This window comes from Odocoileus virginianus, chromosome 1, assembly GCF_023699985.2.
Source record: "Odocoileus virginianus isolate 20LAN1187 ecotype Illinois chromosome 1, Ovbor_1.2, whole genome shotgun sequence".
Classification (NCBI taxonomy): Eukaryota; Metazoa; Chordata; class Mammalia; order Artiodactyla; family Cervidae; genus Odocoileus; species Odocoileus virginianus.
The window spans coordinates 77,686,695-77,713,710 of record NC_069674.1 but is presented as its reverse complement, the minus strand read 5'-3'; the positions used below and the strand labels follow the sequence as shown (position 1 = coordinate 77,713,710).

The following is a 27,016-nucleotide window of genomic DNA, read 5'->3' as shown; positions in this document are numbered from 1 at the left end:
AGAAAACATTATAGACCAAATATCAATACACTTGTTGTTATAGAAAGATACAGAATTTCAACAAAACATAAGATAAAAATTGAGAGGTGGGGGAAATGGATGAATGTGTTCAAAAGGTACAATATTTCAGTTATAAATAAATAGGTTGTGGGGAGGTGATGTGTGGCATGGTGTACTGTATCATGTGTCTGCAAGTTGCTTAGAGAGTAGGTCTTAAAAATTCTCATCACAAGAAAAAATAACTGTGTGATATGATGGATATTAACTAAACTGATCATAGTAATCATTTCACTATATATACATATATCAAATCATTATGCTGCATACTTTAACAGTGTTATATCTCATTTTTATCTCAATAGTATTGGGGAGAAAAGCCTATAAATGTTTATGCTATGTACTGGCATGTTATATTGGGCTTCCCTGGTACCCCAGCTGGTAAACAATCCACCTGCAATGCAGAAGACTGTGGTTCAATTCCTGGGTTAGGAAGATCTCCTGGAGAAGGGATAGGCTGCCCACTTCAGTACTCTTCAGCTTATCTGGTGGCTCAGACAGTAAAGAATCCACCTGCAGTGTGGGAGACCTGGCTTTGATCCCTGGGTTGGGAAGATCCCCTGGAGGAGGGCATGGGAACCTACTCCAGTATTCTTGCCTGGAGATTGCCCGAGGGCAGAGGAGCCTAGCAAGTTACAGTATATGGGGGCACAAAGAGTCAGACCTGACTGAGTGATGCAGCATAGCACAGCACAGCATGTTATGTTACTCTAACACCAAAATGATCAATTGCAATATGAAAAATACGCATGATAGGCATATTCAATTTCTTAGTGTGACTTAAATTCACTTAAACATATATATTATAAGCAGTATATTAGCTTTATAGCATAGAATATTTCTGAATTAAGATAATATTAAAATATATTTAGAATTTAATAGCTATTTACAATTGTGTATACCTCAACCAACTTTGAAAATCAAAAGTGTCTTACAAATTGCACTTTTTGGTGGGGTGTAGACAGAACAGTGGAAGTCAGGATTGTTAAGTGTGTTAGAGGAAATGAATTATGAAGTAATATTGCTCATTTGTTTTAAACCTAATTCTAAAACAGAATATAGTGTAAATATATAGAACAGTTGATTTACTATTCAAGTTTTAAATATTAAATGATAACCAATCCATGCTGAAATGACATAATCCAGAAAAGGTGGCTTTTCAGATATTACTATAAAATGAACACTATTTATACAAGTCTAACATTTAGAAATAAGTAACAAATAAATGAAAACAAAGCTTTATTACCACAGATAATTTCACAGATTGTATGAAAATAATCTGAAAGGAAGATGTTCACTTGATGATCAAACCTAGAGCACACTATTATAATACTAGGAGCACTTTATTGGACTTCTAGAAATGTGTTTCCTTTCATCGCTTCCTCTAGAAAAGTTTTAAATCACTAACAGTATAAAACAACAACATTACAGTATTTCACATATATTCTTGGCTTCGTTAGCTTCTGCTTTGATTGAACATTTAAAACATCTTGTAAAATATTTGTTACTTAGAATTTTGGAATTCTCATAAACGAGTGTCAAATTAACAGGAGGGTCGAAAGATCAGTTTTGACTGAGTCATTTTTCCCTCCATGTGAAAGAAACTTCCTCATTGGCTAGTGTTCAATAAAAGCCTGACCATAAGTAAAAATTGACCTCCACAGCAGTGGCCTTGGAAAACTAAATGTAACATTTCTGATATTTTATAGTAGATAGTAAATTATTAAGAAGATATTATATGATGCCACTTAATGTAACTCCTAGTTAATCTGTGTGTGAGAAAGGGTTGTGGATTTGGGACTCATCAGTGACTGGAAATAATTGCTTAAAGAAAAACCAAATGAGTCAAAATGGATTCCACAGGGAGCCTCAAAAATGGAGCTATAGGAAAAGTATAGAGGAAGTGTGAAGGGGATTGAAGTCTGAAGAGGCCAAATGGAAAACATGACCCTGAAGCCGGGGAGAATGGATGAGAAAAAATCTGGATCAACTGTAGTGTCCTTAGGGAAGACAGTTTCGCCAAGGCCTCTGGTTATAGAACCACTGTCATCTCCCAGCAGTGGCACCTCCTCTGTGGGCGAGGCGCCACACTCCTGCCCCACATGGCTCCCAGCTGAACAGCTCTGCCTCGGAGTTTGTTGACAGGCAGTTCAGCCTCTGGGAGACTGAGCATGTTCCCTGATTCATAACTTTTTTTTTTTTTTTGGTGAATTGTTAATGCCAAACTGGTTCAAAACACTAAATAATTAAGAATTAGGTTTATTTACTAAAGCAGAAATTTAACACATTAAAAATATCTCACATGGTTGAAGCATACATTTCTACATTGAAGAGCCTAGCCTCCTCCATCTTGCAACCATGATGTCACAAAATATAAAACTTAACAGTTTTAACATGTCTTAAATTCAGATCTTAACTAAAAAGCTTAAGTTGTAGAAAAATAGGCAATGGACATAAAAATGACAAAAAGTGAAAGTATTCTAAAATACATGAAAGATGCTTAACTTTACCCATAAGAAAAATGTAAATTTAATTAGTATTTCCACAGTCAGATCTGCAAATATCCTAAATTTTAATGACATATAATGACATACTGTTCTCTTGGTGATGGGGAATAGTCATTCTCACTTGCAGTGGTAGAATATTAAACTATAATTCCCACAGAGGCACATTGGCAGTATCTGTAAAAACAAACAAAAAAAAATTCCACTTCTAAAAATATTTCTTATAAATATATTTTCATGTGTGTGAATTGCCATATATTCATGTATATACATTGTAGTGCTATTATTCAAACCACTTTTAAAAATTAAGGTACAGTTAATTTACAGTGTTGTGTTTCAGATGTATAGTAAAGTGATTCAGTTAAATATATATATATATATATATATATGTTCTTTTATGTACTCTTTCTATTATAGGTTTTTATGAGATACTGAGAGTAGTTCCTTGTGCTATATAGTAGGTCTCTATTGTTTATTTTAAATATAGTAGTTTTTATCTATTAATCCTGCATTCTTAGTTTATCCCTCCTCCCTTTATAGTTTTCCTGGTTTTGAACTCTAAAAAGTATTTTCTAAAAAAAAAACAAGTGAACAGACCTGATATTATCTAGTATGTTAGCATGAAAAAACTTACCTCTGAAATTAATTTATAGAAATAGAATGAAGAATGCCAAAATCTGATTTGTATTATATAGATTACTGATTTCTAATATCCTTCTGACACCCCAGATATAGTACATAATGCAGAGGATTTCAGTCCATACTGAATGTTGCATCAAAATGAATTACAATCTGTTATCCCAATCCTAATCAGTTTAAATTGAGAAAAAGAAAAACTTTTACCATATTGTGTAAAATTTGTTGCCTAGCTTTCTTTCATTTAACCTTTTAGGTCTCTACCTCTACAATATACCTTGTTTTGTTACTATCGTTCTCACATGCTTATTAAAAAATAATTCTTCAAGCCTCCTCTTATTCAAGTTTTGCCCCCTGCTAACAATTACACACATGAAAATCAATTGGTATTTTAAAGATAAATCCAGTCATACAATTGCTCTTAAAACCACTGAAGGCCTTTCCACTACATTTAGAATATCATATCCTGGTCACAAGGCCCCAGAGGCATGCTGAACGGACACTCTGCTCTCAGCGCAGGGTCCCTTGCCCTATAGACTCAGCTTCAGAAGCTGTTCACATAGCACTTGCTCCTTTGACCTCCAGTGAAATAAAATGTAATTCAACATTTAGAAGGCAGTCACAATTGTTAAATTGTTGACTTTTAGATGGTAGCACTTTGTATTGTATGATTTTGTTTGATTTGGTGTTTTAAATATGAGTACTCACACACATGTACAGTATATGCATGGACAGTGATTCTGTGTAACCTTGTCCACTGGTAATCTTGTGTTCATGGAGTTCAGAGACCTGTAAGTCAGAATATCATGTGTAATACCAAATAATGGTAAGTTATATAATATAGGAACATAAGAAATCTTAAAGTTCTGACACTATTTTTTTCTTGACTGAGGAAATCAAAGGCTACTAAATGCCTAGGCCATTCATGTGTACCTTTGAACTCTTTGCTTTTGTTGGAAGCAGCATATGATTAAAAGTTGGAACACCACAGTGCCTGTTTTGGACCTTTGACTTGTTAGAAAGATAGAAATCTATAAGTTCAGAGGGTAGGTGAAAGGATGAGCACAGTCCATTGCTGGAAAGACCAATTAGTAAGCCCTGATTACACTTTAAAAAAGTTAATTGCTTATTTCTTTACAACTCTGTTTCAACATTATTATAAGCCATTAGTGAGCATTGATCAGATCTGTCAAAATCATCAAAGCATGTTGTAAGAACATTTCCTTTGGACTTGTTAAAAAGTTGAAGAAATTTCTAACCATTATTTATACATTTCATTTCCCTTAACAATGCTTACTTTGTGATTTGGTATTTTATTGTTGAATTAGCTTTAAGGCATTGAATAAAAGAATTGATTTGGAAAATAATGAAAAATTTTAAAGTCCTGGATCTCAAAATTTACTGCTTTGCAGGTGACAGTGGTAGGAGTGTGCATTGATTAAGAAAACGCCCATCCCTTGGAAATCTATTTTTTGTTTGAAAACTGAAAAATATATCCTCTTGCCTCCCTGTGTGGAATTTAAATATATTTTGACAAAGTGAAGAGAACTGTCTCTATAATATATTGAGGTCAGTGAGTTTTAAAACTGTTTCCCTTGCAGTTTTAAAAGAAGGACCATGAGAGGAAATGACTAAATCCTCTGCATATATCTTCATTGACAGCTGATAATTAGCAGGCAGCCTAGCAATAATAATTAGTTCCCTCTTGAGAAAATTTCCGGATGAACCCTGAGTTGGTGCATCTCAGTTGTCTTGTTTTTTTGTCCACTGCCTCCCCCAAGTAATTCGTGTTATTTTTAGAATAGGAAAAACTCAAGATGAGCTCCTTCCTTTTACCGGAGTCAGCAATGTCCATTATTTGCACTGTGTTTTCTGGAGATTACCTGAGATTAGAGTTTCTTTTGTCCTCCTCTTCCTGTATATTTTCTGATTCTTTCATCTAAGCAGCTTGCAGCAGTGCAGAGGGATAAAGAAGTTAGCCATTGCTTGGTAAATACGCCGTGTCTGTGGACTATAATTTGGTGCTAAGACCACTATTATGACTTAAAATGCTGGCTCTAAAACTAAAAGGAGAAAATATTCTTAAAGAAGGAGGAAAGCTTCCTGCTTAAGGTTTTTGTTTTGTTTGCCTAAGTGTATACCAAAAAAATATTTAATTCATTTGAAAACTATAGGAAGTGAAGTACAAAGATTTCAGGTTTTTAAAGTAAGATATATAAAATTGAGGATGTCACCAATTCATAAAGCAACATGAAAAATTCAGTGGTTATTTGAGACAGTTTTTTAATACAAATGAAAGGCAATTTAACTTGATATTAACCTGAGTTTTCTTGTTGTAAATGCTGTTGAATTATTTGAATTAAGTCAATTCTAACAACTGAATATTGGGAAAACCTTTCATTTTATTTTATTATGAGTAGGAGTCTCTGCAAAAAAATGTATTCAAGTTCAGAAATATTATAATCCCTTAATAGACTAGACTTTTCTGTGTTGTTATTGTTCAGTCCTAAGTTGTGTCTGACTCTTTGTGACCCAATGAACTACAGCACGTCAAGGTTTCCTGTCCTTCACTATCTCCCAGAGTTTGCTGAAACTCATCTCCATTGAATCAGTGATGCCATCCAACCATCTCATCCTCTGTCACCACCTTTTCCTCTTGCCCTCAGTCTTTCTCAGCATCAGGTTCTTTTCCAGTGAGTGGGCTCTTCACATTAGGAGGTCAAAGTATTGGAGCTTCAGCTTTAGCATCAGTCCTTCCAGTGAATATTCAGGGTTTATTTCCTTGAGAGTTGACTGATCTCCTTGCTGTCTAAGGGACTCTCAAGAGTCTTCTCCAGTCATATTTTGAAAGCATCAATTGTTTGGGGCTCAGCCTTCTTATGGTCCAACTCTCACATCCATACATGACTACAGGAAAAACCATAATTTTGACTGTATGGACCTTTGTCAGCAAAGGATGTCTCTGCTTTTTAATATGCTGTCTAGGTTTGTCATAGCTTTTCTTTCAAGAAGCAAGAGCCTTAATTTCATGGCTACAGTCATTGTCCACACTGATTTTGGAGCTCAAGAAAATAAAGTCTGTCACTGTTATCATTTTTCCTCCTCTGTTTGCCATGAAGTGATGGGACCAGATGCCATCATCTTATTTTTTTTTGTTTGTCTTTTACATTTTTGAATGTTGTGTTTTAAGCCAGACTTGTCCCTCTCCTCTTTCACCTTCATCAAGAGGCTCTTTAGTTCCTCTTCACTCTCTGCCATTAGCGTGGTATGATCTGCATATCTGAAGTTGTTGATATTTCTTGTGGCAACCTTGATTCCAGCTTGTGAGTCATCCAGCCCAGCATTTTGCATGATGTACTCTGCATGGAAGTTAAATAAGCTGGGTGACAGTATACAGCCTTGATATACTCCTTTTCCAACTTTGAACCATTCCATTGTTCCAATTCCAGTTCTAACTGTTTCTTCTTGTCCTGCATACAGGTTTCTCAGGAGACAGGTAAGGTAGTCTGGTATTCCCATCTCCTTAAGAATTGTCTACAGTTTGTTTTTAGTTCCTTCTGTAGGAAGTTTTAGATTTAATGGATTGTGGAGTTCTTGTTTATAAGGAACAAACTTTTAAGAAATCAAACTGTCTTGATGGTGTTTGTCTCTGGGGACCAGAACTGGGGAAGACTAAGCTGTGTGCTGCACAGTGGTGACAGACACCCCATCTACCATGGATAATTAATAGCAAAGCTCTCCAGTCAACTTTCCTTGTTTAAATTTTGGCACCAGCAATGACCAAATAGCCTTAGCTGTGTGCTGTGCTTAGTTGCTTAGTCCTGTCTGACTCTTTGTGACCCCATGGATTGTAGCCCACCAGGCTCCTCTGTTCTTGGGATTCTCCAGGCAAGAATATTAGTGGGTTGCCATGCCCTCCTCCAGTTATCTGTGTACTGAATCTCCTTAAAACCTTTCTTTTTGCATTTGGGAAACAAGAATAGTTGTAGGTCCTACCTCTTACAAGTAAGTGCCACATGATTAAGTGAGATGTTTAGCCAAATACCTAGACAACTGTGATCCAGTCAAATTGAGACATAAAATTAATCATCACATCAGGCAGTGCTCTTAAGCAATTGTTAATAGTTTTTCTCTTGTATTTTAGTGACTTTGGATTTTTTTAGAAGCCTGGGGTCAATTTTGATGTTCACTTTAACATTGCATTGGATATTAGAGAATGACTTACACTTAATAAAATTTATTCCAGACCTCTCACTTTGTTATTTCCCAATATTTTAATACCCCTAAGTATATATTTGTTTGTTCAATTGAATATTTGCATGAGTCATCTCAGATCCTTTTGGGAAAGAGGTAGGTAAATTAATCAAATAAAAGTAGAAAATTAGTTAGTATTAAAGCATAAATATGCACAACCTTTAAAAATGTTTATGTTTTATAATTCCTCCTCTGTGTCCATTATTCCAAATATACATCTGAAGCACAGACATTTACACATAGTGGATACTTTTGGCCTTCCCTGACTTAGAGCTCAAGATACTGGAGAGTCCCAGACAGGAAGGAGGCTTTGGGTCTCAGAGTGAGTTAAGGATCACAATCAGGATTTATCTCTATGCAAGTGAACAAGAAAAATATAAACCATTGAACTGATATGTTTTGGTTAGTACCTTGATTCTGAAATTTCTAATGATAAGCCTGAACTTATTAGGAATCAGTCATCAGCGCTATTCTGCTGTGCTGGTCAAAGTAGAGAGTTACAGAAGCATTGAATGCCCACCCCTCATATAGGGAACATGTTTAAAGAAAACTACAGTCTATTTATTAGATCTTATATTTTTTAAAAAATAACTTAGGAACTATCCCAGGAAGTGTCTTTATAAGTGAAATGAAATTTCTTAACTTACTGCCTAAGGCATGTACATCATATGTATCCAGGCATATCTTGGCAGCAGTTTTTTCTGAGGCAATATGAATGAATCAAAATAAATTAGATCAAAAATTCCTGATAAACTAAAAGTATTTCCTGATCCTGTAATATTTTAAATATATGAAAAGTCATAAATTAATGTTTTAACTACTTCCCTTTAGGCAAGTTTAAATATGGGTCATCAGCTATTTAGAATTTTTCATTGATCACTCCATTTTTGAAGATGTCAAAAATATAGATTCAGCACTATACTTTGAAAGACTAAAAATATCTGTCTTTGGATTTGTATATTTTTAACAGTGTTTTACCACCTCCATTTTAGAAATGCAATTTAGGCAAAGAATTAATCATTTTGAGGACAGAAGGGTAATTAACATGTGAGGAAACCAGTCTAAAGAAGTTAAGTGGTTATTCAAGGTTACTCAGGTAATTAGTGGCAAAGCCAAGACCAGAACCTGGCTTTTCAGCTTCTCAGTCTACAGGACTTTCATAATAGCATCTATATCTGTTGTACTTTAATTCTCTCTCTCTCTCTTTCTCTTTCTCTCTTTTTTTTTCTTTGGTGATTTTTTTTTCATTGTAATAGTGCATATCTGTAGGATAGTTCTCTCTTTCCCATTTATTCTCTAGGCACCTGAGTTTCTTCATAAGTCACGTAAAGGACAATAATAATTCAAACTGTTACACTGTGGTTCTTTACTGTGGTGGAAAAAAATCAATAAATATAAAGGCCATGAGCAAGGAACTTGTGAAAAATTTGCAATTGTTGGAATTTTTCCCTTTGCATTTCCCAAACTACTCCTCAACAGAAACATGAGTTCATCTTTGTTATCTCATGGGATAGACTTAGTCATATAGATGGAGGATGGGTCAGAATAAAATTTGATATATTAAAAGAAAATAAGACTGGTGGATCAGTAGTTCAGTTCAGTTCAATCGTTCAGTTGTGTCCGACTCTTTGCGACCCCATGGACTGCAGCACGCCAGACTTCCCCGTCCATCACCAGCTCCTGGAGCTTACTCAAACTCATGTCCATTGAGTCGGTGATGCCATCAGTATTCACTATTGGATATCACAATTGTATATCACTATTGGATCAGTAGTTAGTCTCTTATTATTACTGATAAAAAAAATAGGAACTACCACCTTTACGCTATAAAAATTAGAGTAAGCATAATAAGCCCTGCAGAAGTTGGCAAGTCAAAAAAACAAGTAGAAGTTTTGATGTCTATATCTCTAGGTGTATATGGAGGTAATGAGACTTTAATGACTTCATTGGGAAAAAGCAAGGTCATTCCATCCCTACTGGAATTCACTTACAGAGGGCCTCCTTTACTGGTGAGGGTGCCTCTCTTTGCATCTCATACTTTTAAAAATTCGCAATGAGTACTCAACTGTGGCAACACTTTGGGATAGGTTCCTCATATTTGTTCCTTTCATGACTTTCTCTCATTTTCCAGCCAACTTAGTTTCCTAAATTCTGTACCTTACTGTTCTTAGTAAGTCTGTAGTTTAGAGATCTGTTAATTCTACTTAGCATATACCCATTCTTTGATCAGTTAAGTGTATTCAGATAATGATTTCACCATGCTTAACACTTGAAGAATTTTAGAACTATATCAGAATAACTGGGGAGCTTTTTCTACAAAAGTTTGCTGATCAGACCCGATGTAGCACCTTAATTGATTACATATAAAGACAAGGTATAATGGCAGTGGAGAACTTTGATTTATATTTTTGTTATGGTATTGAATTCCTTAAAAGTGCATCTCTTTCTGTGAATGCCTAGTAAGAAAGGAAAATAATATGATTATACCTTGACAAAATTGCTAAGTAGGAAAAAATTTGTCTTCCAGGATTCAAGAACCCGTAAATCTCTCAAATTCCTATTTTCATCCTCCCTAAATAAAGCACCTTGTTATTTCTATCTCTCCCTAAAAAGTTTAAGTTCTTTATTTAGATGAATTGTCAAATGGTTCAATATCACAGGTTTTACCTTTATAAATGATACTTTGATGCTAGCAATATTACTTGTTTTAAAATAAAGATTTAAAGTTAGCCTTATCCCATGAAATGTTGGGCATCAGCAGTTTCAGAGTGGAGAAATAGAAGTTAATACATTCTTAATAGAGGGGAAAAAATACTTTATTTCTCTTTTGTCAGAAATAGTGTAAGAGTGGACAAAATGATGTAGATCTGTCATATTTCATATTGCTATCTGGATTTGAATGTTTTGGTTACCAGTATTTAAACTTCTCTGTCATTTGCATTAGGAACAAATTTTTGGGAAATGAAGTTATCTGTTAACTTGTCAAAATTTCCAAGGCGCCTTCCTGGGAATTTTCAGCCTGCGGGGTTTTTCATATTGGAGTCATATTCTTTCTCATCCTCAAAGTCTCTCACATATCATTTAGCAACCATAAGTAATGAACTGCCATATGCAGTGAAATAGCTTCAACAAACAAGTAATGCCACAGGTTTGCCAGATTCTGACTTTCTGAAGTAAGTTCAGTCCAGTTCAGTCACTCAGTTGTGTCCGACCCTTTGCGACCCCATGAACCCCAGCAAGCCAGGCCTCCCTGTCCATCACGGATTCCCAGAGTTCACCCAAACTCATGTCCATTGAGTTGGTGATGCCATCCAACCATCTCATCCTCTGTCGTCCCCTTCTCCTCCTCCCCTCAATCTTTCCCAGTATCAGGGTCTTTTCAAATGAGTCAGCTCTTTGCATCAGGTGGTCAAAGTATTGGAGTTTCAGCTTCAGCATCAGTCCTTCCAATGAACACCCAGGACTGATCTCCTTTAGGATGGACTGGTTGGATCTCCTTGCAGTCCAAGGGACTCTCAAGAGTCTTCTCCAACACCACAGTGCAAAAGCATCAATTCTTTGGCGCTCAGCTTTCTTTATAGTCCAACTCTCACATCCATACATGACTAGATAGACTTTTGTTGACAAAATAATGTCTCTGCTTTTTAATATGCTGTCTGGGTTGGTCATAATTTTCCTTCCAAGGAGTAAGTGTCTTTTAATTTTATGGCTGCAATCACCATCTGCAGTGATTTTGGAGCCCAAAAACATAAAGTCAGCCACTGTTTCCCCATCTATTTGCCTTGAAGTGATGGCACTGGATGCCATGATCTTAGTTTTTCTGAATGTTGAGCTTTAAGCCAACTTTTTCACTCTCCTCTTTCACTTTCATCAAGAGGCTCTTTAGTCCTTCTGAAGTAGGAGTAGTGCATAAACAGTAGCCTAAATCACAGTTTTAGACAGTAGATCCGTGTCAGTTTTAACAGTTATTCCCACTGTAGTGAATACTACCATGTTTTACTTCATTGCATTCACAGTCCTGATAGTTTCCAGACTTGGGTGATTTGATTTTGGACATGACTTTCAAAACCAGTTTCAAGTGGAAACATTTTTTCTGAATTGGTGTTCATCTGGAATTAAATGGACTTGTTTTGGGGATATTTATTTTAGAATTAGGATTTTTATTATACAGAGAAGTAAATATAAAAGTCATAGTGGAATGATGTTTCTATGTAGTGCTTTACATTAAAGTTTGTGAAAAATAATTCTGTATTAAAAAGCATAGGCTATTTACATATTAAGTTGTGTCAAAGCTTTTCTATTCATAAACTTAAAAAATATTTTAATTTGTGCACATGGTGACTTATTTCCATTATACTCTGTTTTTAAATGCTGAACAATTTTTTTTGTTTTTAAAATTATAGTTGAATGTAATGTTGTATGAGTCTGTTTACAACATATTGATTTGATATCAAGTCATATCAAGAAATGACTATCCCAATAAGTTTAGTTAATATCCATCCCTTTACATGGTTAGAATATCTACTATTTTAGAAACTTTCAAACACACAACCAAGTATTGAAAGTGTATTATATATTTTTAGTCTTTCTGAACAATAAATTTGAGTTTGTATTTATGATAAAATGAATGAATGTTAACTTCACAGTATTAATACATGTGAAAATAGAGCCATGAAAAAAAGTGTTATAAAGGTATTTGTATTTTCTCTGTGTTTAGGGTACATTTTGTTTTGCATTTCAGAGCTCTTGGATCTAAACAGAACATCGGTCTTTCATAGCCCTTTTGGATTTCTTAATCTCCAGACAATGCTGCTGGATGAATATCAAGAGAGACTCTTCGTGGGAGGCAAGGATCTTGTATATTCCCTCAGCTTAGAACACATCAGCAGTGGCTATAGAGAGGTATGAAAGAGTAAACTATATTTCAGGAGAGAAAGAAAAGGAGTAAGTGAGAAATCTTCTTGAATGGGTATTACTTGGATTAGATTTTTCATTGTCTTGACCACGTGAACATTCTGAGTGATAATATTATTGAAAGAAATAAAATATACATTAAAAATAAAATCATTTTGAGAAGATTTATAAATAATGCAGAATAAACTTTTCTAGCACACACACCACTGATCCCCAAATCCCCAGAAGACTTGTGATTGATGCATTGAAACTCTCTCTTGCCTAGTGGCCCTTGTACCACACCCACTCTCCTGACACCTAAGTTTGCATATTCTGATTTAAAGTCCCTTTGGGCTTTATTACTCCAAAAATCCCAGCCTGAAGAAATATGGATGTGTGAACTCAGTGTAGCTGACTCGTGTATTTCTGTTGGTAAGATCACTAATTCAGATGGATGCTCTTTAAACCTAAAGGATTAAAATATATTAAAATAGGCAAGCACTCAACTTTTTTGAGAAAGGTTAACTATAAGAAGAAAAATGGTCCTTATAATCTGTGCTTGTAGAGTTGAATTAATATGTTTCCAGAACTATATCAACCTTACATAAAACATTCAGATATATGTAAACTATAGCATTTTTTGGCATAAAGGTATATATTACATAATACATTTTCTTTATAATTTACTTGTATACTTTTATGTTTGTCAAAATGAACAATGTCCATATTTTTTAAAGTCATTTAAAAAAATTATCATAAAAAGCAGAACACCTTCATCCCATCCAATTCCTAATCTCTAGAGGAAATCATTTAAAGCTCTCGTTTTTTCTGGTTCTTATCTCCGTATGTCTAAGTGACATTTGTGTACTGTTCTTTCTTGATATCATTAGTTTTAGACAAAATCTGTTGACTTTCTGTAAAGGAAGATGAGGATTTTTGCTTCCTTTTCTTGCAGTGACATAGCTAAAATATCTGCACAATTTCAGCAGCAGCCCCTACTAATCTGCCCTGTCATCTTCCTATTATAGCTGTACCACAATTTTTAGCTAAGTGGTAACTATATGCATTACTATAATTAAGAAAATAGATCACACTTCTTCCCCCTCCCCCAGATTAAATTTTTTCTCTTTTTTTCATTTGCTTGGATTATTGTTGTGTAGTTACTAACTCGTATCCAATTATTTTGTGACTCCATGGACTGTAGCCCACCAGGTTTCTCTGTCCATGAGATTTCCCAGGCATGAATACTGGAGTGAGTTGCCATTTCCTTCTCCAGGGGATCTTCCTGACGCAGGGATTGAACTCAGGTCTCCTGCACTGGCAGGCAGATTCCTTACCACTGAGCCACCAGGGAAGCCCAATATCTGTTACATAAAATAATAAATAATGTAAATATCTTAGAAGGTATAATAGTGAAATAAATACCTAGAACTCACCAGCCAACTCAAGAATGACATTATCACCATTCCCACTGTGCCTGCAGTTACCTTTTGTTTCCTCCCTCTTTTCCTCTGTGTCTCCTACTGCCTAGAAACCATCACTCTGATGGATTTTTGGTTTATTTATTTATTAATTTTAAATTTTAAAGAATTATTTTATCATAAGTGTTTCCCTATACAGTGTATTGTTTAGAGTTACTTGTTTTAAGCTATGTAAAAATGATACACAATAGTTTATTGTAGTCTTCTGGGGTTGCTTTTTTGTTTTGTTTTATTCAGTATTAGTTACTAGATTCAACTGTGTTACTTGTGACTGTACTTCCTTTGTTGTAGGGGTATGAAGATTGAATGAGGAACACAAGTTAGATTTTTAGTTTAAATCCTGGCTTTGCATTTGTAGTACTCGGCAAATTCCTTAATCCCTTTTTTCTTCTGCTTTCTCATATGTTAAAGGGGACATATTAGGGTATTCACTGAAAAAAATCCGCGTGTAAGTGGACCTTCACAGTTCGAACCCATGTTGTTCAAGGATCAACTATAACTATCAGAACTTGTACTATCATATACTCATTAGACTGATTTTTCCTGTGCAATTTTGAAATAGGTAAGAACTTACCTATCGCTGGGCTTTCCTGGTATCTCAGAAGGTAAAGAGTCTGCTTGCAATGCAAGTAGACCAAGGTTTGATCCCTGGGTCAGAAAGATCCCCTGGAGAAAGCAATGGCTATCTACTCCAGTAATCTTATCTGGGAAATCCCATGGACAGGGGAGCTTGGTGGGCTATAATCTATCGGGTCACAAAGAGTCAGACATGACTGAGTGACTAACATTTTCACTACCATTTAGTAAATTTACTGTTAGTATTTTTAGATACTGACTTTGCTTTATAAATTAATTAATTCATAGCATGTCCCAGACTATGTAATACTTTCACCCTGAAATTCTGTTCTCTTGTATCTATGTCACATTCATAAAAGACCCTTGACCTTCACTCAAAAATGGAAGAGTCAATCCTGGTGGTAACACTGTAAAATTTCTACCCTTATTATTCCATTTGTTTTACCTCATGAGAACCTCCTACCTGCCAGAAAAAATTTCTTCTGCAGATTACGCTCTTGAAAAGTCTCTAAAATCCACAGATAACACCATACTTAAACTCTGATTTCATCAGGAACTTCCTAAGAAATTTATTTAAACTTTTTGTTTTTTTTCCTTTGCACTTTTGTCTTAAGTCTTTTGGTGCAAAATGATTTGGACTCAGCTAGAGGAAATCATTATTCGGGTGAAAATATTAAAGTATCTTGAGATTCTGATCATTATGTGACAATAGCAGTCACTTATAGATGAAGACTTGGAAAGAGAAAAACATGAGAAAGGTATGGCAACACACTCTGTTCTTGCCTGGAGAATCTCATGGACAGAGGAACCTGGTGGGCTGCAGTCCATGGGGTTGCAAAGAGTCAGACACAAACTGAAGCAACTGAGCACTTTATAAGACAATTAATTGAGTTATTAATTGCCTTGAACAGTGCCAAAAATATGCAGTGTTATCTAAGTATTTGCTATCATGGTTATTATCTAAACAAGGCACAGAATTAGCGCGTGATTCTTTTTTTTTTATTAGTTGGAGGCTAATTACTTTACAATATTGTAGTGCATGATTCTTGTGTGCTTCCATTTCTAAGTGAGGTATAGGAGTCCTACATATTAAAGACATTCAACTAAGTTCTAGAACTAGTCATGGAAATATGAAGTACGCAGAAATTAATAAAACAGTCCCTACCCTGAAATATTTCTAGCGCAATGGAGAAGATATATACACGTCTGTCATAGATAGCACAATTTGAAGAGAACTATAATAAAAGTCCAAATAAAATACTAAGAAAATATGCATAAACTGAGAGTTGGGTTTCCTGGAGGAGATATAATTTAAAAGTGGACTTTGAATAGTAGTTGGAATTTTGATTCACACAGTTTGGTAGTGAGGACAGGGGAGAAACTGAGAAATTTTAGAGCAACTTGAAGTAGTGGTTTGGCTGGAGTAGATGGGTGGGGTGGGGGCATGTGGGTGGGAACAGGGGAGATGGTAGTTAAGGGTGGAAATATGGCTTAGACCAGACCCTGAAGAACATTGGCTGCTGAGCTGGAGCCAGTGGGAGAGTCTGAGTACTTGTATGACATAACGAGAATGAGAGTTTAGGGTGATTGCTTTAGCAGCAGCGTTTTGGGTAAATGGAGAAAAGAGAAGAATAAGGCCATGAGGCCAGTAAGTAGCAATTAGAACTTAAAACCAAGTTCATTTGTCTCAGAAGCCTAAGCTATTTCTACTACACCATTGAATTGAGAACCAGGCTGCTACTTTGGTGTGAACTGCGTCTCCCAAATTCGTCTTCAGCTTACCATTAGTTCTGCCTTTTGTTATCAGGCGTCTCTTTCCTCTTGGTCCTTACTGCCTTTGCATCACTAGTGCTTCCTTTAGTGATGGTTAATAGACTAGTGAAACAGTTGTTGGTGACAGAAGCAGAGGAAAACCAGTGACAAGAACAAGAAGGAGCTGTTTCCCCTTTGTTATTTTGTGGCAAAGTTGAGAGTCCAAGGAGGCTCTGGTATTCAAAGACAGCATAGGGACTAGCTTGTCTGTGTTCTGTTGATGTAGCCTCTTGCAATCTATGCACATTTGAGAATTACCAAGGCTTCCTGAAAAATAAAGTTATTTTGGGGGACATAGCAATACTATATAGTTCGACATATAAAATCTTCTTTTTTCATTTCATAAAGAAATCAAAAGTGGAAATGTTGGTTTATTTAAGCTGTATTTTATAGGACTTCATGTGCTGTGTTTAGTTGCTCATTCATGCCCTACTCTTTGAGACAGGCTCCTCTGTCCATGGGGGTTCTCTAAGCAAGAATACTGGAATGGATTGCCGTGCCCTCCGCCAGGGATCTTCCCAACCCAGAGATTGAACCCAGGTCTCCCACATTACAGGCAGATTCTTTACCATCAGAGGCACCAGGGAAGATGTCATCGGATATTCCATATTTAATAATAAATATTGGCTTTAACTTTTACCCATGGCTTTTCTGTTTCTAAATTTCACCTTTTTTTAATTCTAAAATTATTCCTACCACTATTATTTAAAGCTAAAGTTACACTACTTAATTTGGGTATCTATAAATAAAGTTTAGTCACTTCTATTTGTAAAAATATTTATACTTTTCTCACTCAAGTTTATTGAATCAAAGGTGAAAAAAAATTCTTCCATTTTAGAACTTTTTTTAAAGTGGGAGAAAAGCATTAAAATATAATTTGCGTATAAAATGGCAAATGGTGTTTCACACTAATGATAGCAATTTAGTAAATTTCATCCATTAAAAAGGGCATTTGTTGTTCAGTCTCTAAATTATGTCTGATTCTTTGCGACCCCATGGATGGCAGCACCACCGGCTCCTCTATCCTCTGCTCTCTCTTGGAGCTTTGCTCAGATCCATGCCCATTGGCTCAGTGATGCTATCCAAACATCTCACCCTCTGCTGCCCCTTCTCCTTTTGGCTTCAATCTCTCCCAACATCAGAGTCTTACCAGGCCAGATATGTTTGTGTCATAATAATAGTGTTCTAATTCAAAAGCTTTTGATTATCAACATTTCAAGAACAAATTTTATCTGTAATGCAGAAGATAATAATTCTGGTTACAAAGTATTTGAATAATGACAGTCATTATAACTAATTATAAAAGGATAAACAGTAAGATGAAGTATGACAGGTTGAAACTACCACTTATAAACCATTAAGTCTCTTTTAATGTGTTATATTCAAAATATATTTTCTTGATTTTAATGACATTTGTAGGACCTTAAATTAAAATATGTCGATGGGCACTGGTACTACATATAGATGTAAAATATAGAAAGAAAAAACTAAAATATAAACAATATTTTTCATTAGAATAATAGAATTAGGAAGAGAATATTAGGTGAAGTTATAATAGTGTCTTAGTCACTTAAATATATTCCAAGAGAGATTTACATTTACTGGATCATTTTATTTAATCTTTTTCAATAAAAAAGGAAATAATGTTTTTTAGACAGTTAAATTATTACTTTTTTGTTCATTTGTTTTTGCTCTCCAGAATTTCTGAGTGTTCTAACATCATATAACAATAGAATTGTTAAATTCTTAATCCTGGTATAATTAGGAGGTTCAATAGGGAGTCCAGAAAAGAATACTTTGTAATTTAATTTTTATTTTATTTTTCTCCTTTGAGCTATACAAGAGTAGTAAATGGCCTGTTAAAATGCTTTAGAACAATTAAATTATATAGTAGGAATATTGTGATGAAATCATGTGTATTTAACCTTTTGCTTTTTGTACCTTTCTTGGTGCAGAGAATTTGGAAATGTCATTACACCCTGTTGTTTAACTGCCTTTAAAAATGTTTTATGCAGAACAGATAGATTAATTTTATGACTTTTTGTTGATGCTATACTTTGGAGCAGAACCAAAAGACATCCTGACTGCCAAAACAAATGAAGAAAATCATTTCCCTTACTGTCTTGGCAGAACATCTGTACATGATGGCTTTAAAATAACTTATGATTTTCAGTGAGATCATTCTCTTATCTTTTCTCACCTGAGTGGACATTTGAATACAGTCCTGAGCCTGTTAAATTGTGTTAAAAAAAAAAAAACAAACCAAAGCAAACTAAAGTATGAACAACAAGAAAAGCAAAACTCAAGTGTATTATTCCTCAGGGGAGTTCTGATGTGTTGGACTTTAGTGGTTAAGTGTTCATAACTTAATCCTCTACTTCTTTCCCTCTGTGAACCCAGAGTGATCTGGTTAAGACCGTTTCCTCTGCCCTCGGAAATCCTGCCAGTCTTTCACACTCACTAAACTCTGTAGGATTTCCTCCCTGATTAAACTGGAAAGTGCTGCTTGTCTCATTTACTTGACACCGATTGCAGCATTTTCATGTCAGTGATCTCTCTCTTAAACTGTATTGTAGGATCCTTTAGTGAACTGACTTTTTGAAGAATGTGATAAAGAAGTGTTGACTGATACAAATCTGTCAGTAGCCAGTGAATAAGCAGTGATGGCATTAAAGACCCTGTGCCGGGTAGGCATTTTAGGGCTACAGCAGTAAGTCGCAGGCTTGCCCTCTTCCAGCCTAACAAGAGAGCTAAAATTGAATACACATACTGTGATATCATAGGAAGAAAAAGTAAGAAAAACAATTCAGAGCATTAAAGGAGGGACAAATGCCGTCTGTTGAAAGTTATCTGGGAACATCATTTAAGATGTGCCTGAAGTAATGATTTCATTATTCCTAGATCTGTCATCACTATTAGGTTCACTGTTAGAAATAACACATTCTGGCAATCCTAGAAGAACCATGTATTGTCTTCACCACCACAGAATATATTATTTTTTTGTTTGTGTCAAGAACTGTGAATTTTACCTTGCTAGGCAAGTCAGCCTGTCATAGTTTCATTGATGCTGGCAGAAGACAGGAGGCACCTGGGCTGGAGACAGAGGACTGTCACTCCCAGAACAGCAGACTCCATGAGCCTCATGTTTCCATCCATTGTCTTTTCCTCCTTAAGTCCCACAAAGCAAAGCAGCCTAAAGAGATGTTGGATACACAGTGAATATATGTTGCACCCACTTTACCAACTTCCAGCTCAGAATACTCTCAGTCTTAAAAGGAGTCTTCTAGCAAACCTGTCCAGCCTTTGCCCAGAGGGAGACGTTCTCTTTATTATCCTGATCAAGAAAAAATCTATTTGCCCTGGAGGGAGGATCTATCTCTGTCTTCCAAGGCTGTTTGAAAAGATAGCTGAAAACAAAATTAGTCAAAATAATATAGGAATTCTCTAGAGAACTGCTCCCCCAAAACAGTGTGTTCAAATAATCCCAGAAATAATCCACATGAAGCCAATGATTGAGAAGGAGGTAGTAAATTGAGGTTATTCTCTTGTCTGGATACTGTTTCAACATTGAAAAGCTGAACTTTGGTATTTTTCTCCAAAGAATTGGTTATCAAATACTTTGAAATTGTAGAAATATAGTTTAAATAAGTCTCATTTTACATAATGATGAAAAGTGAATAAAAAAGGGTGTTAATATTATAAGAAGAAAAGCCCTGCTTCTTGTAATTTAAGATGTTAAGAATGTTAATCATTATGATTGACGGGTGAGGTATTCTCTGATTTACTCATATTAATAAGCAAATTATCTTTCCAGTGATGAATAATCCTAAAATTAATTTGTATTTTGAGTCTGTGTTTACACATATACACACATACATTGTAGCATATCCTTTTGAATGATTTATGCATCCATAGTAAAACTATAATTCCAAAACCAAATTGAATCTCAAATTAGGATATATTTTAGAAGTCATCTGGGAAAACCTATCGCTCAGTGTCTGAATTTTTTCCAAAAAAGGATCAATAAATCCTTATAAATTCAACAGTTTCACTTCCAGCATCCTTATTCTGTAGTAGTGTTAAGGACCCTCTTCAGGCTGATGCAAGTCTGCAGTTGAACCTGACATTGTTATGTTAATGTGATATCTTTCCTGAATCATATATGCTCCATCGATAGATCTATGATATAATGAAGAGCATTGATTCTAGGCTTTTCTATGTGTGCTTTTGGCTTTTAACTGGCTTTCTTTCGTATCTCTACTTACTCTGTGTCTTTCTTTTTTATGTTGCAACATAACAAAAAGTGCTCATGTGTTTCTGTTTGTAGTTGTTCAGTCACTAAGTCGTGTCCAATTCTTTGCTACCCCATGGACTGCAGCACACCAGGCTTCCCTGTCCTTCATTATCTCCTGGACTTTGCTCAAATTCATGTCCCTTGTGTTGGTGATGCCATCTAACCTTGTCATCTGCCCGCCCCCCTTCTCCTCCTGCCTTCAGTCTTTCCCAGCTTCAGGGTCTTTTCCAGTGAGTTGGCTCTTTGCATCAGGTGGCCAAAGTATTTAAAAGTTTATATACTGCACGGTGAAAGCAAAGGACCACATGATGCTGGATATTGTTAGTAAGAAACCTAGGGGGCCTGTTACAGTAAGAACAATATCAAAGGAATGTTGTGTTCCTATAGTTGAAACCATGTAGTGCTTACTCCTATGATAGTAACTTTAATCATAACAAGATCATCATAATTAAATGCTATTGTCACCACTTTTATAAGTCCCCAATATTTTCATGTATTAGGGCCTGGATTTGGCTCCATAATATCTGAGTTAAGTGATAAACCTCTTGATCTTCTCAAAGAAAGAAATAAAACCAACAAAAATAAAATAAAGTATAAAGTATTGACTTACACAAAAAATGAAATGGGTTTTCAGTGTAGTTTATTTTTATATGTGTTTGCATAATAGTACATTATATTTTATTTCAGATACACTGGCCAAGTACAGCACTAAAAACAGAAGAATGCATAATGAAAGGAAATGATGCTGTAAGTATTATTCATTATAAACTAAATATATCATTAATTGTAGTCCTGGTCAGTGACAAAGGATTGAGTCTCTTAGCTGTTATTTTTTCCTAAAAAGCATATATGCAATTCATGTAAGGAAGAATACATATATCTAGATATATACACATATATTATATATACACACATTCAGAAGGTGAAAGAGAAGAGTGAAAAAGCTGGCTTAAAACTCAACATTCAAAAAATGAAGATCACAGCTGCTGCTGCTGCTAAGTCGCATCAGTCATTTCCGACTGTGTGACCCCATAGACGGCAGCCCACCAGGCTTCCCCATCCCTGGGATTCTCCAGGCAAGAACACTGGAGTGGGTCACCAGTGTCCTCTCCTGAAGATCATGGCATCTGGCCCCATTACTTCAGGGCAAATAGGTGAGGAAAAAAGAGAAACAGTGACAGTTTTTATTTTGGGGGGCTCCAAAATCACTGTGGAGGTGACTGCAGCCATGAAATTAAAAGACACTTCCTCCTTGAAAGTAAAGCTATGACAAACCTAGACAGCATATTAAAAAGCAGACATCACTTTGCCATCAAAGTTCCATCTGGTCAAAGCTATGGTTTTTCCAGTACTCATGTACAGATGTGAGAGTTGGATCATCAAGAAGGCTGATTGCCAAAGAATTGATGCTTTTGAACTGTGGTGCTGGAGAAGACTCTTGAGACTCCCTTGGACAGCAGAGATCCAACCAGTCAATCCTAAAGGAAATCAACCCTGAATATTCATTGGAAGAACTGATGGCCGAAGCTGAAGCTCCAAACTTGGGCCACCTGATATGAAGAGGCAACTCATTGGAAAAGACCCTGATGCTGGGAAAGATTGAGGGTAGGGGGAGAAGGAATGGGACAGAGGATCAGATGGTTGGATGGCATCACCTACTCAATGGACATGAGTCTGAGCAAACTCTGGGAGACGGTGAAAGACAGGGAAGCCTGGAATGCTGCAGTCTTATGGGGCTGCAAAGAGACAGACATGACTTAGAGACTGAACAACAATACACACACACACACACACACACACACACACACAGCTTTCCAGGTGGCACTAGTGATAAAAAAAAAACACGCCTGCCAATGCAGGAGATAAAAGAGATGTGGGTTCAGTCCTTGGGTTCGGAAGTTCCCTTGGAGGAAGGCATGGCAAGCCACTCCAATATTCTTGCCTGGAGAATCCCATAGACAGAGGAGCCTGGGGGGCTACAGTCCATAGCGTTGCAAATAGCTGGTCATGAATGCAGCAACTTAGCACAAACACACACATATACATACATGCATATTTGATATATACATGTTCATTGTCTATGTGTACATAATTAAAAATTATTTTCATTGTGGAGTTAGTGTAGGGAACCAAGGTGCCATCTAGATGCTGTTTTTATTTTCTCTTATATCTTACTATATTTAATCAATTCATATTTATACATTCTTATAGTAATGTTTATTTCCTATGTATTAGAAAAATAATTTCAGGTAGTATCTTAAAGATAAGCTAAGCACCGTCTTTGTGAGATTTCGTTTCACTTTGATTAGTGAATTAGAAACGAATGAAGAAGCTGAAGGAGAAAAAACTAAAACCTCGATAGAAGATGGCAAAGGCAATAGACATGCTTTATGTATTCCACGTGTTTTGAGCAGATCGCCTCCTGAAGGAATCAGTATTTCATTTCTCCATAACTTACCTTTAGTGTGTGAAAGGGAAGAGGTGGTGCAGCAGCAGCAGCCCTATTCCACAGTTCTGAGCACGCGAACACAAGAGTGAAAGGACTTTTCAAACATTTTAGGTGTGACCAGCTGATGACACAGTTCACAACTTTGGAAAAAGCGTACACATCTCCTCTAGAAAGTTAACTTGTTCTTTTTTTCTGTAAGAAAAAAAAAGCAAAAACATGTGAAAAATTAACACACATTCTACCAACACCTCATTCTTGCATAGCAACTGGGTAACAGTCAAGGGATGACTTGCTTCCTCAGTCTGCAGCGTGTTGCTGGCTAACTGAACACATCCAGAGGCTGAGTTGGTCTAAACCTGGCGGAGTCAGAACATGGTCTCATTGGCCCCTCAAGATGTGCCCATTTCAGGGGATGAGAAGCATGTGCTTACAGCAAGATGAGAATAGAATACTAGGTTTTCCCAACTGTGTGGGTCATCCATAGTCTAGGATGCTATGTTAATAGGAAATTAAAGAAATAAATCTTAGTACCCCAAATAATGTGTTCATTAGCGCATTACTTGTTCTTGCCAAGGGAATGCTATAATCTCAGTCACGTATGGTATGATGTTCTGCTGACTTTTTTCATCCCTATACTGTTACATGAGAGACTTTAAAAATAAGAATCTGTCTTTATAAAGTATCTTTTACTGACTATTGCATCTAGTAATATCAAGGTAATATTTAGCAATAAAAGGGTTTGGTATTTCTCTCATAATTTAAATGCACTGCTGCTGCTGCTAAGTCGCTTCAGTCGAGTCCGACTCTGTGCGACCCCATACACAGCAGCCCACCAGGCTCCTCTGTCCCTGGGATTAATTTGCCAACAAGGTATTCGCTAAAATTTAGTTAAGTTGGTTTGAAATAGTTTTAGAACGTTTTTTCACTTAGCACACTCACCTAATGATTGATCTGTTAAAACTTTGTTGAGTGTGGGCTGTGTATTAGGTACTGAGTTTGTTTAACTACGGAATATAAGGATGTGCAAAACTGAGGTTCTGTTTTCTGATAAGTTTGCAGTTGAATCCCATTTTAGACAAACTCGAGATCTGAGGCCGAATGTGACCTGCCATAAATGAAGTTTTCTTGGAGCATATCCACATCCATTTATTTTTCTGTTGACAATGGCTGCTTTATACTATAGCTGCAGAAGTTAAGTAGTTGAAACAGAGACCAGATGGCCCATCAAACTAAATATATTCACTCTCCGGTTCTGTATAGAAAAAGTTTGCTGATCCCAGGACTGTAATCTTATAGTACTTTATATAAATTTATGAGTTTGAAAATACAGGACTTACTTTTCCAAACATCAGAACTCTTTGTGCCCTGAAGTCTGCATATGTTTCCTTGAGGGTAATGAAACTACTTCTACTGATTGGTCGTCTGACTTTATGTTGATTTATATGTACTTTAAAAAATAACAGTATTGATAATAATTACCTAGTGAAACATTGCCTTGGAAATCTACACCTGAATACACTTCTGACCAGTGCTTTTAAAAAAAAAACTCCTCAATTGTGTACTAGAATACCTCAAAATGATGCACTCCCATTGTTGATTGTAATTGATACCTCGCTATATCCGTCTGCCCCGACTTTCTGCTGGTCATTGTCCCCTTTTCATCTGCCCCCTTTGCCTTCCCTAACCAAGAGAGGCTTATACATATGATGTCTGGGGTTAGGAAAAACAACAGCCAAAAAAAAGCTAAACAGTTTTTATTACACTAACCAATTCCTTCTTTTTCTCCCGGTTTTAGAATGAATGTGCAAATTATGTTCGGGTTTTGCATCACTATAACAGAACACATCTACTGACCTGCGGGACAGGAGCTTTTGACCCACTCTGTGCCTTCATCAGAGTTGGATACCATTTGGAGGTATGACAGTTTCAGTCATTGCTCTGAATGAATTATCAAAAGTCATGCTTAAAATAACTTTGTTTTAAAAGAAAGGTTATGGCATTTCTTCGGATAAAAGAGAAGAGCATTTGTGATCTTCTGAATTAATTTGCTTGAGTGAGAGGCAAAAAGATTTCTTGTCAGTTAGGAAATCTGTGAACCAGTTAATTCTTTATGCATTCCTTCACTGAATTAATTTGTCCAGTTAAAAATATTTTTTAGTATCAAACGGTGTTCTCTATTGTGTTCTTATATGATTTGTATTGGTATAAGCCCCAGAGTAGAATGAATGTATTTATATATATATTTGGACATATATGTATATGTATACACACACATGTGTATTTGTAAATAAATTTATATAAGCAAAATTACTACATACAATATCTTTTAAAAGACATGCACAGGCTTGTTGATCCTATAATAACTCCTTTTCTTGGCCAGGTGAGTTAGGAGAGGTGGAGTTGAGGTGGGGGACAGATTGCAAACTGACTTGAGATAAATAATAGTTGATGAGTGCTATCCATGTCTTCCCCTAAGATCCCACCACTAGGTGATATAGTATTATTTAAGCAAATCCCAATTGAATTCTGCTACTTGCATATATAAAGCAGCAGGCTTGATGATCAGTCATATAGCCCGTTTCAACAAACTGGGTAAACTACCAACTCTCGTTTATTTAGGCACATGTCAAGCACTTTAGATCTCAGTTTCACTGTGAAACATACTAAGCAATGTTCTGATGTCAGGATCTGTAACCTTTCCTTGTAATCGGAAGGCAGAATCCTACATCAAGATGGGACCCAGGTGAAACAGAGCTCTGGAATGATCTCTAGTTAAGCAGCTAGACTCTCTCTCTCTCTCTTTTTTAAAAAATTCTAATTCATTTACAGTGTTATGCCAATCTCCACTGTACACGGCACAGTGTCTCAGGTATACACATATAGCACCCTTTTTTAAAAATACTTTTTTCCATATGATTTATCACAGGATATTGAATCTAGTTCCCTGTGCCATACAGTAGGACCTTGTTGTTTATCCATTCTATATGTAATAGTTTACATCTGCTAACCCCGTGACTCTTGGACGTTTGTGAAAAGGCAGCAGTGACTGTAAAGTATTTTCAGCTACCATGTATGAAGAGCAGCATTCATTTCACTGATACTCCTGAAAGATTATTTCTGCTATTCCTGATACTAGTTAACACTCAGGTGCACACATAATTAGCAGTGTCTAGTGCTAGCTCTAAGTACCTCTAGGAAGTGCCCCTGGTTGAAGCACTTCAGCTGATAAGCATCCTTATAGGCAGGATTTTTGATTAACATATTTTAAATGTTAACAAACCACCTCTAGTTGTAGATTAAAGTTAAATAGCATACACAAACACATCACAGTGTATTTACTAAATTATTTTAGAGTAACAATGCAAGTGATAAAGTGGGAGAACTTAGGCAGAAATATAGAAGGCAAGTGAGGCTAGTGCAAAGTCAGAATATTTATATATATACAAATATACCAAGTATACATATGTATATACATATGCATATATATATATATGTATACACACACACACAAACACATAAATATACATATATACAGTTCAGAATGTAGACAATTTGTGGTGCAGACCTATTGGAAAGAAATCCTTTCAGTTTTCATTTATCTGAAAATGACTTTATTTCATCTTTATTTCTGGAATATATTTTCCCTGAGTATAGAATTTGGGGTTAACAGTATTTCTTTTGTTTCTTTAAGCATCTCAAAAATGCCTCATTGTCACCTAATCTCTTTCTGATGTAAGTTCAGCTTTCATTCATATTGATATCACCCTGTTTGTAATTGCTTTATCTTTCAACAGTTTCTCTTCATCTTTGGTTTTCAGTAGTTTTTTTATACTGTGCCTATGTGTGCGGTGGTGATAGTGGAGAGATGGGTATTTTTATTTCTTGGGATACTTGATAAAAAATTGATATTTTTATTTCTTGGAATACTAAGGTTTTTTCAGAAACAGAGTTTATATTTTACACCAAATTTTTGGCCATCATTTTTCCAAATAATACCTCTTCCTCATTCCTTCACCCTTCTTCAGGGACTTATGGAAAGATGAATATAAATAGATAGAAA

The 27,016-nt window shown here is 35.8% G+C and overlaps 1 protein-coding gene across 1 annotated transcript in view; it reads left to right on the top strand.

Moving 5' to 3' along the window:
• Positions 1 to 27,016, top strand: part of SEMA3E (semaphorin 3E) — a 275,581-nt gene that overhangs the window by 142,435 nt on the left and 106,130 nt on the right. The window contains exons 2-4 of the mRNA XM_070470016.1: positions 12,193 to 12,353; positions 21,195 to 21,254; positions 24,752 to 24,871. Coding sequence (XP_070326117.1) covers positions 12,193 to 12,353; positions 21,195 to 21,254; positions 24,752 to 24,871 — 341 coding nt within the window. The remainder of the gene's footprint in view (positions 1 to 12,192; positions 12,354 to 21,194; positions 21,255 to 24,751; positions 24,872 to 27,016) is intronic.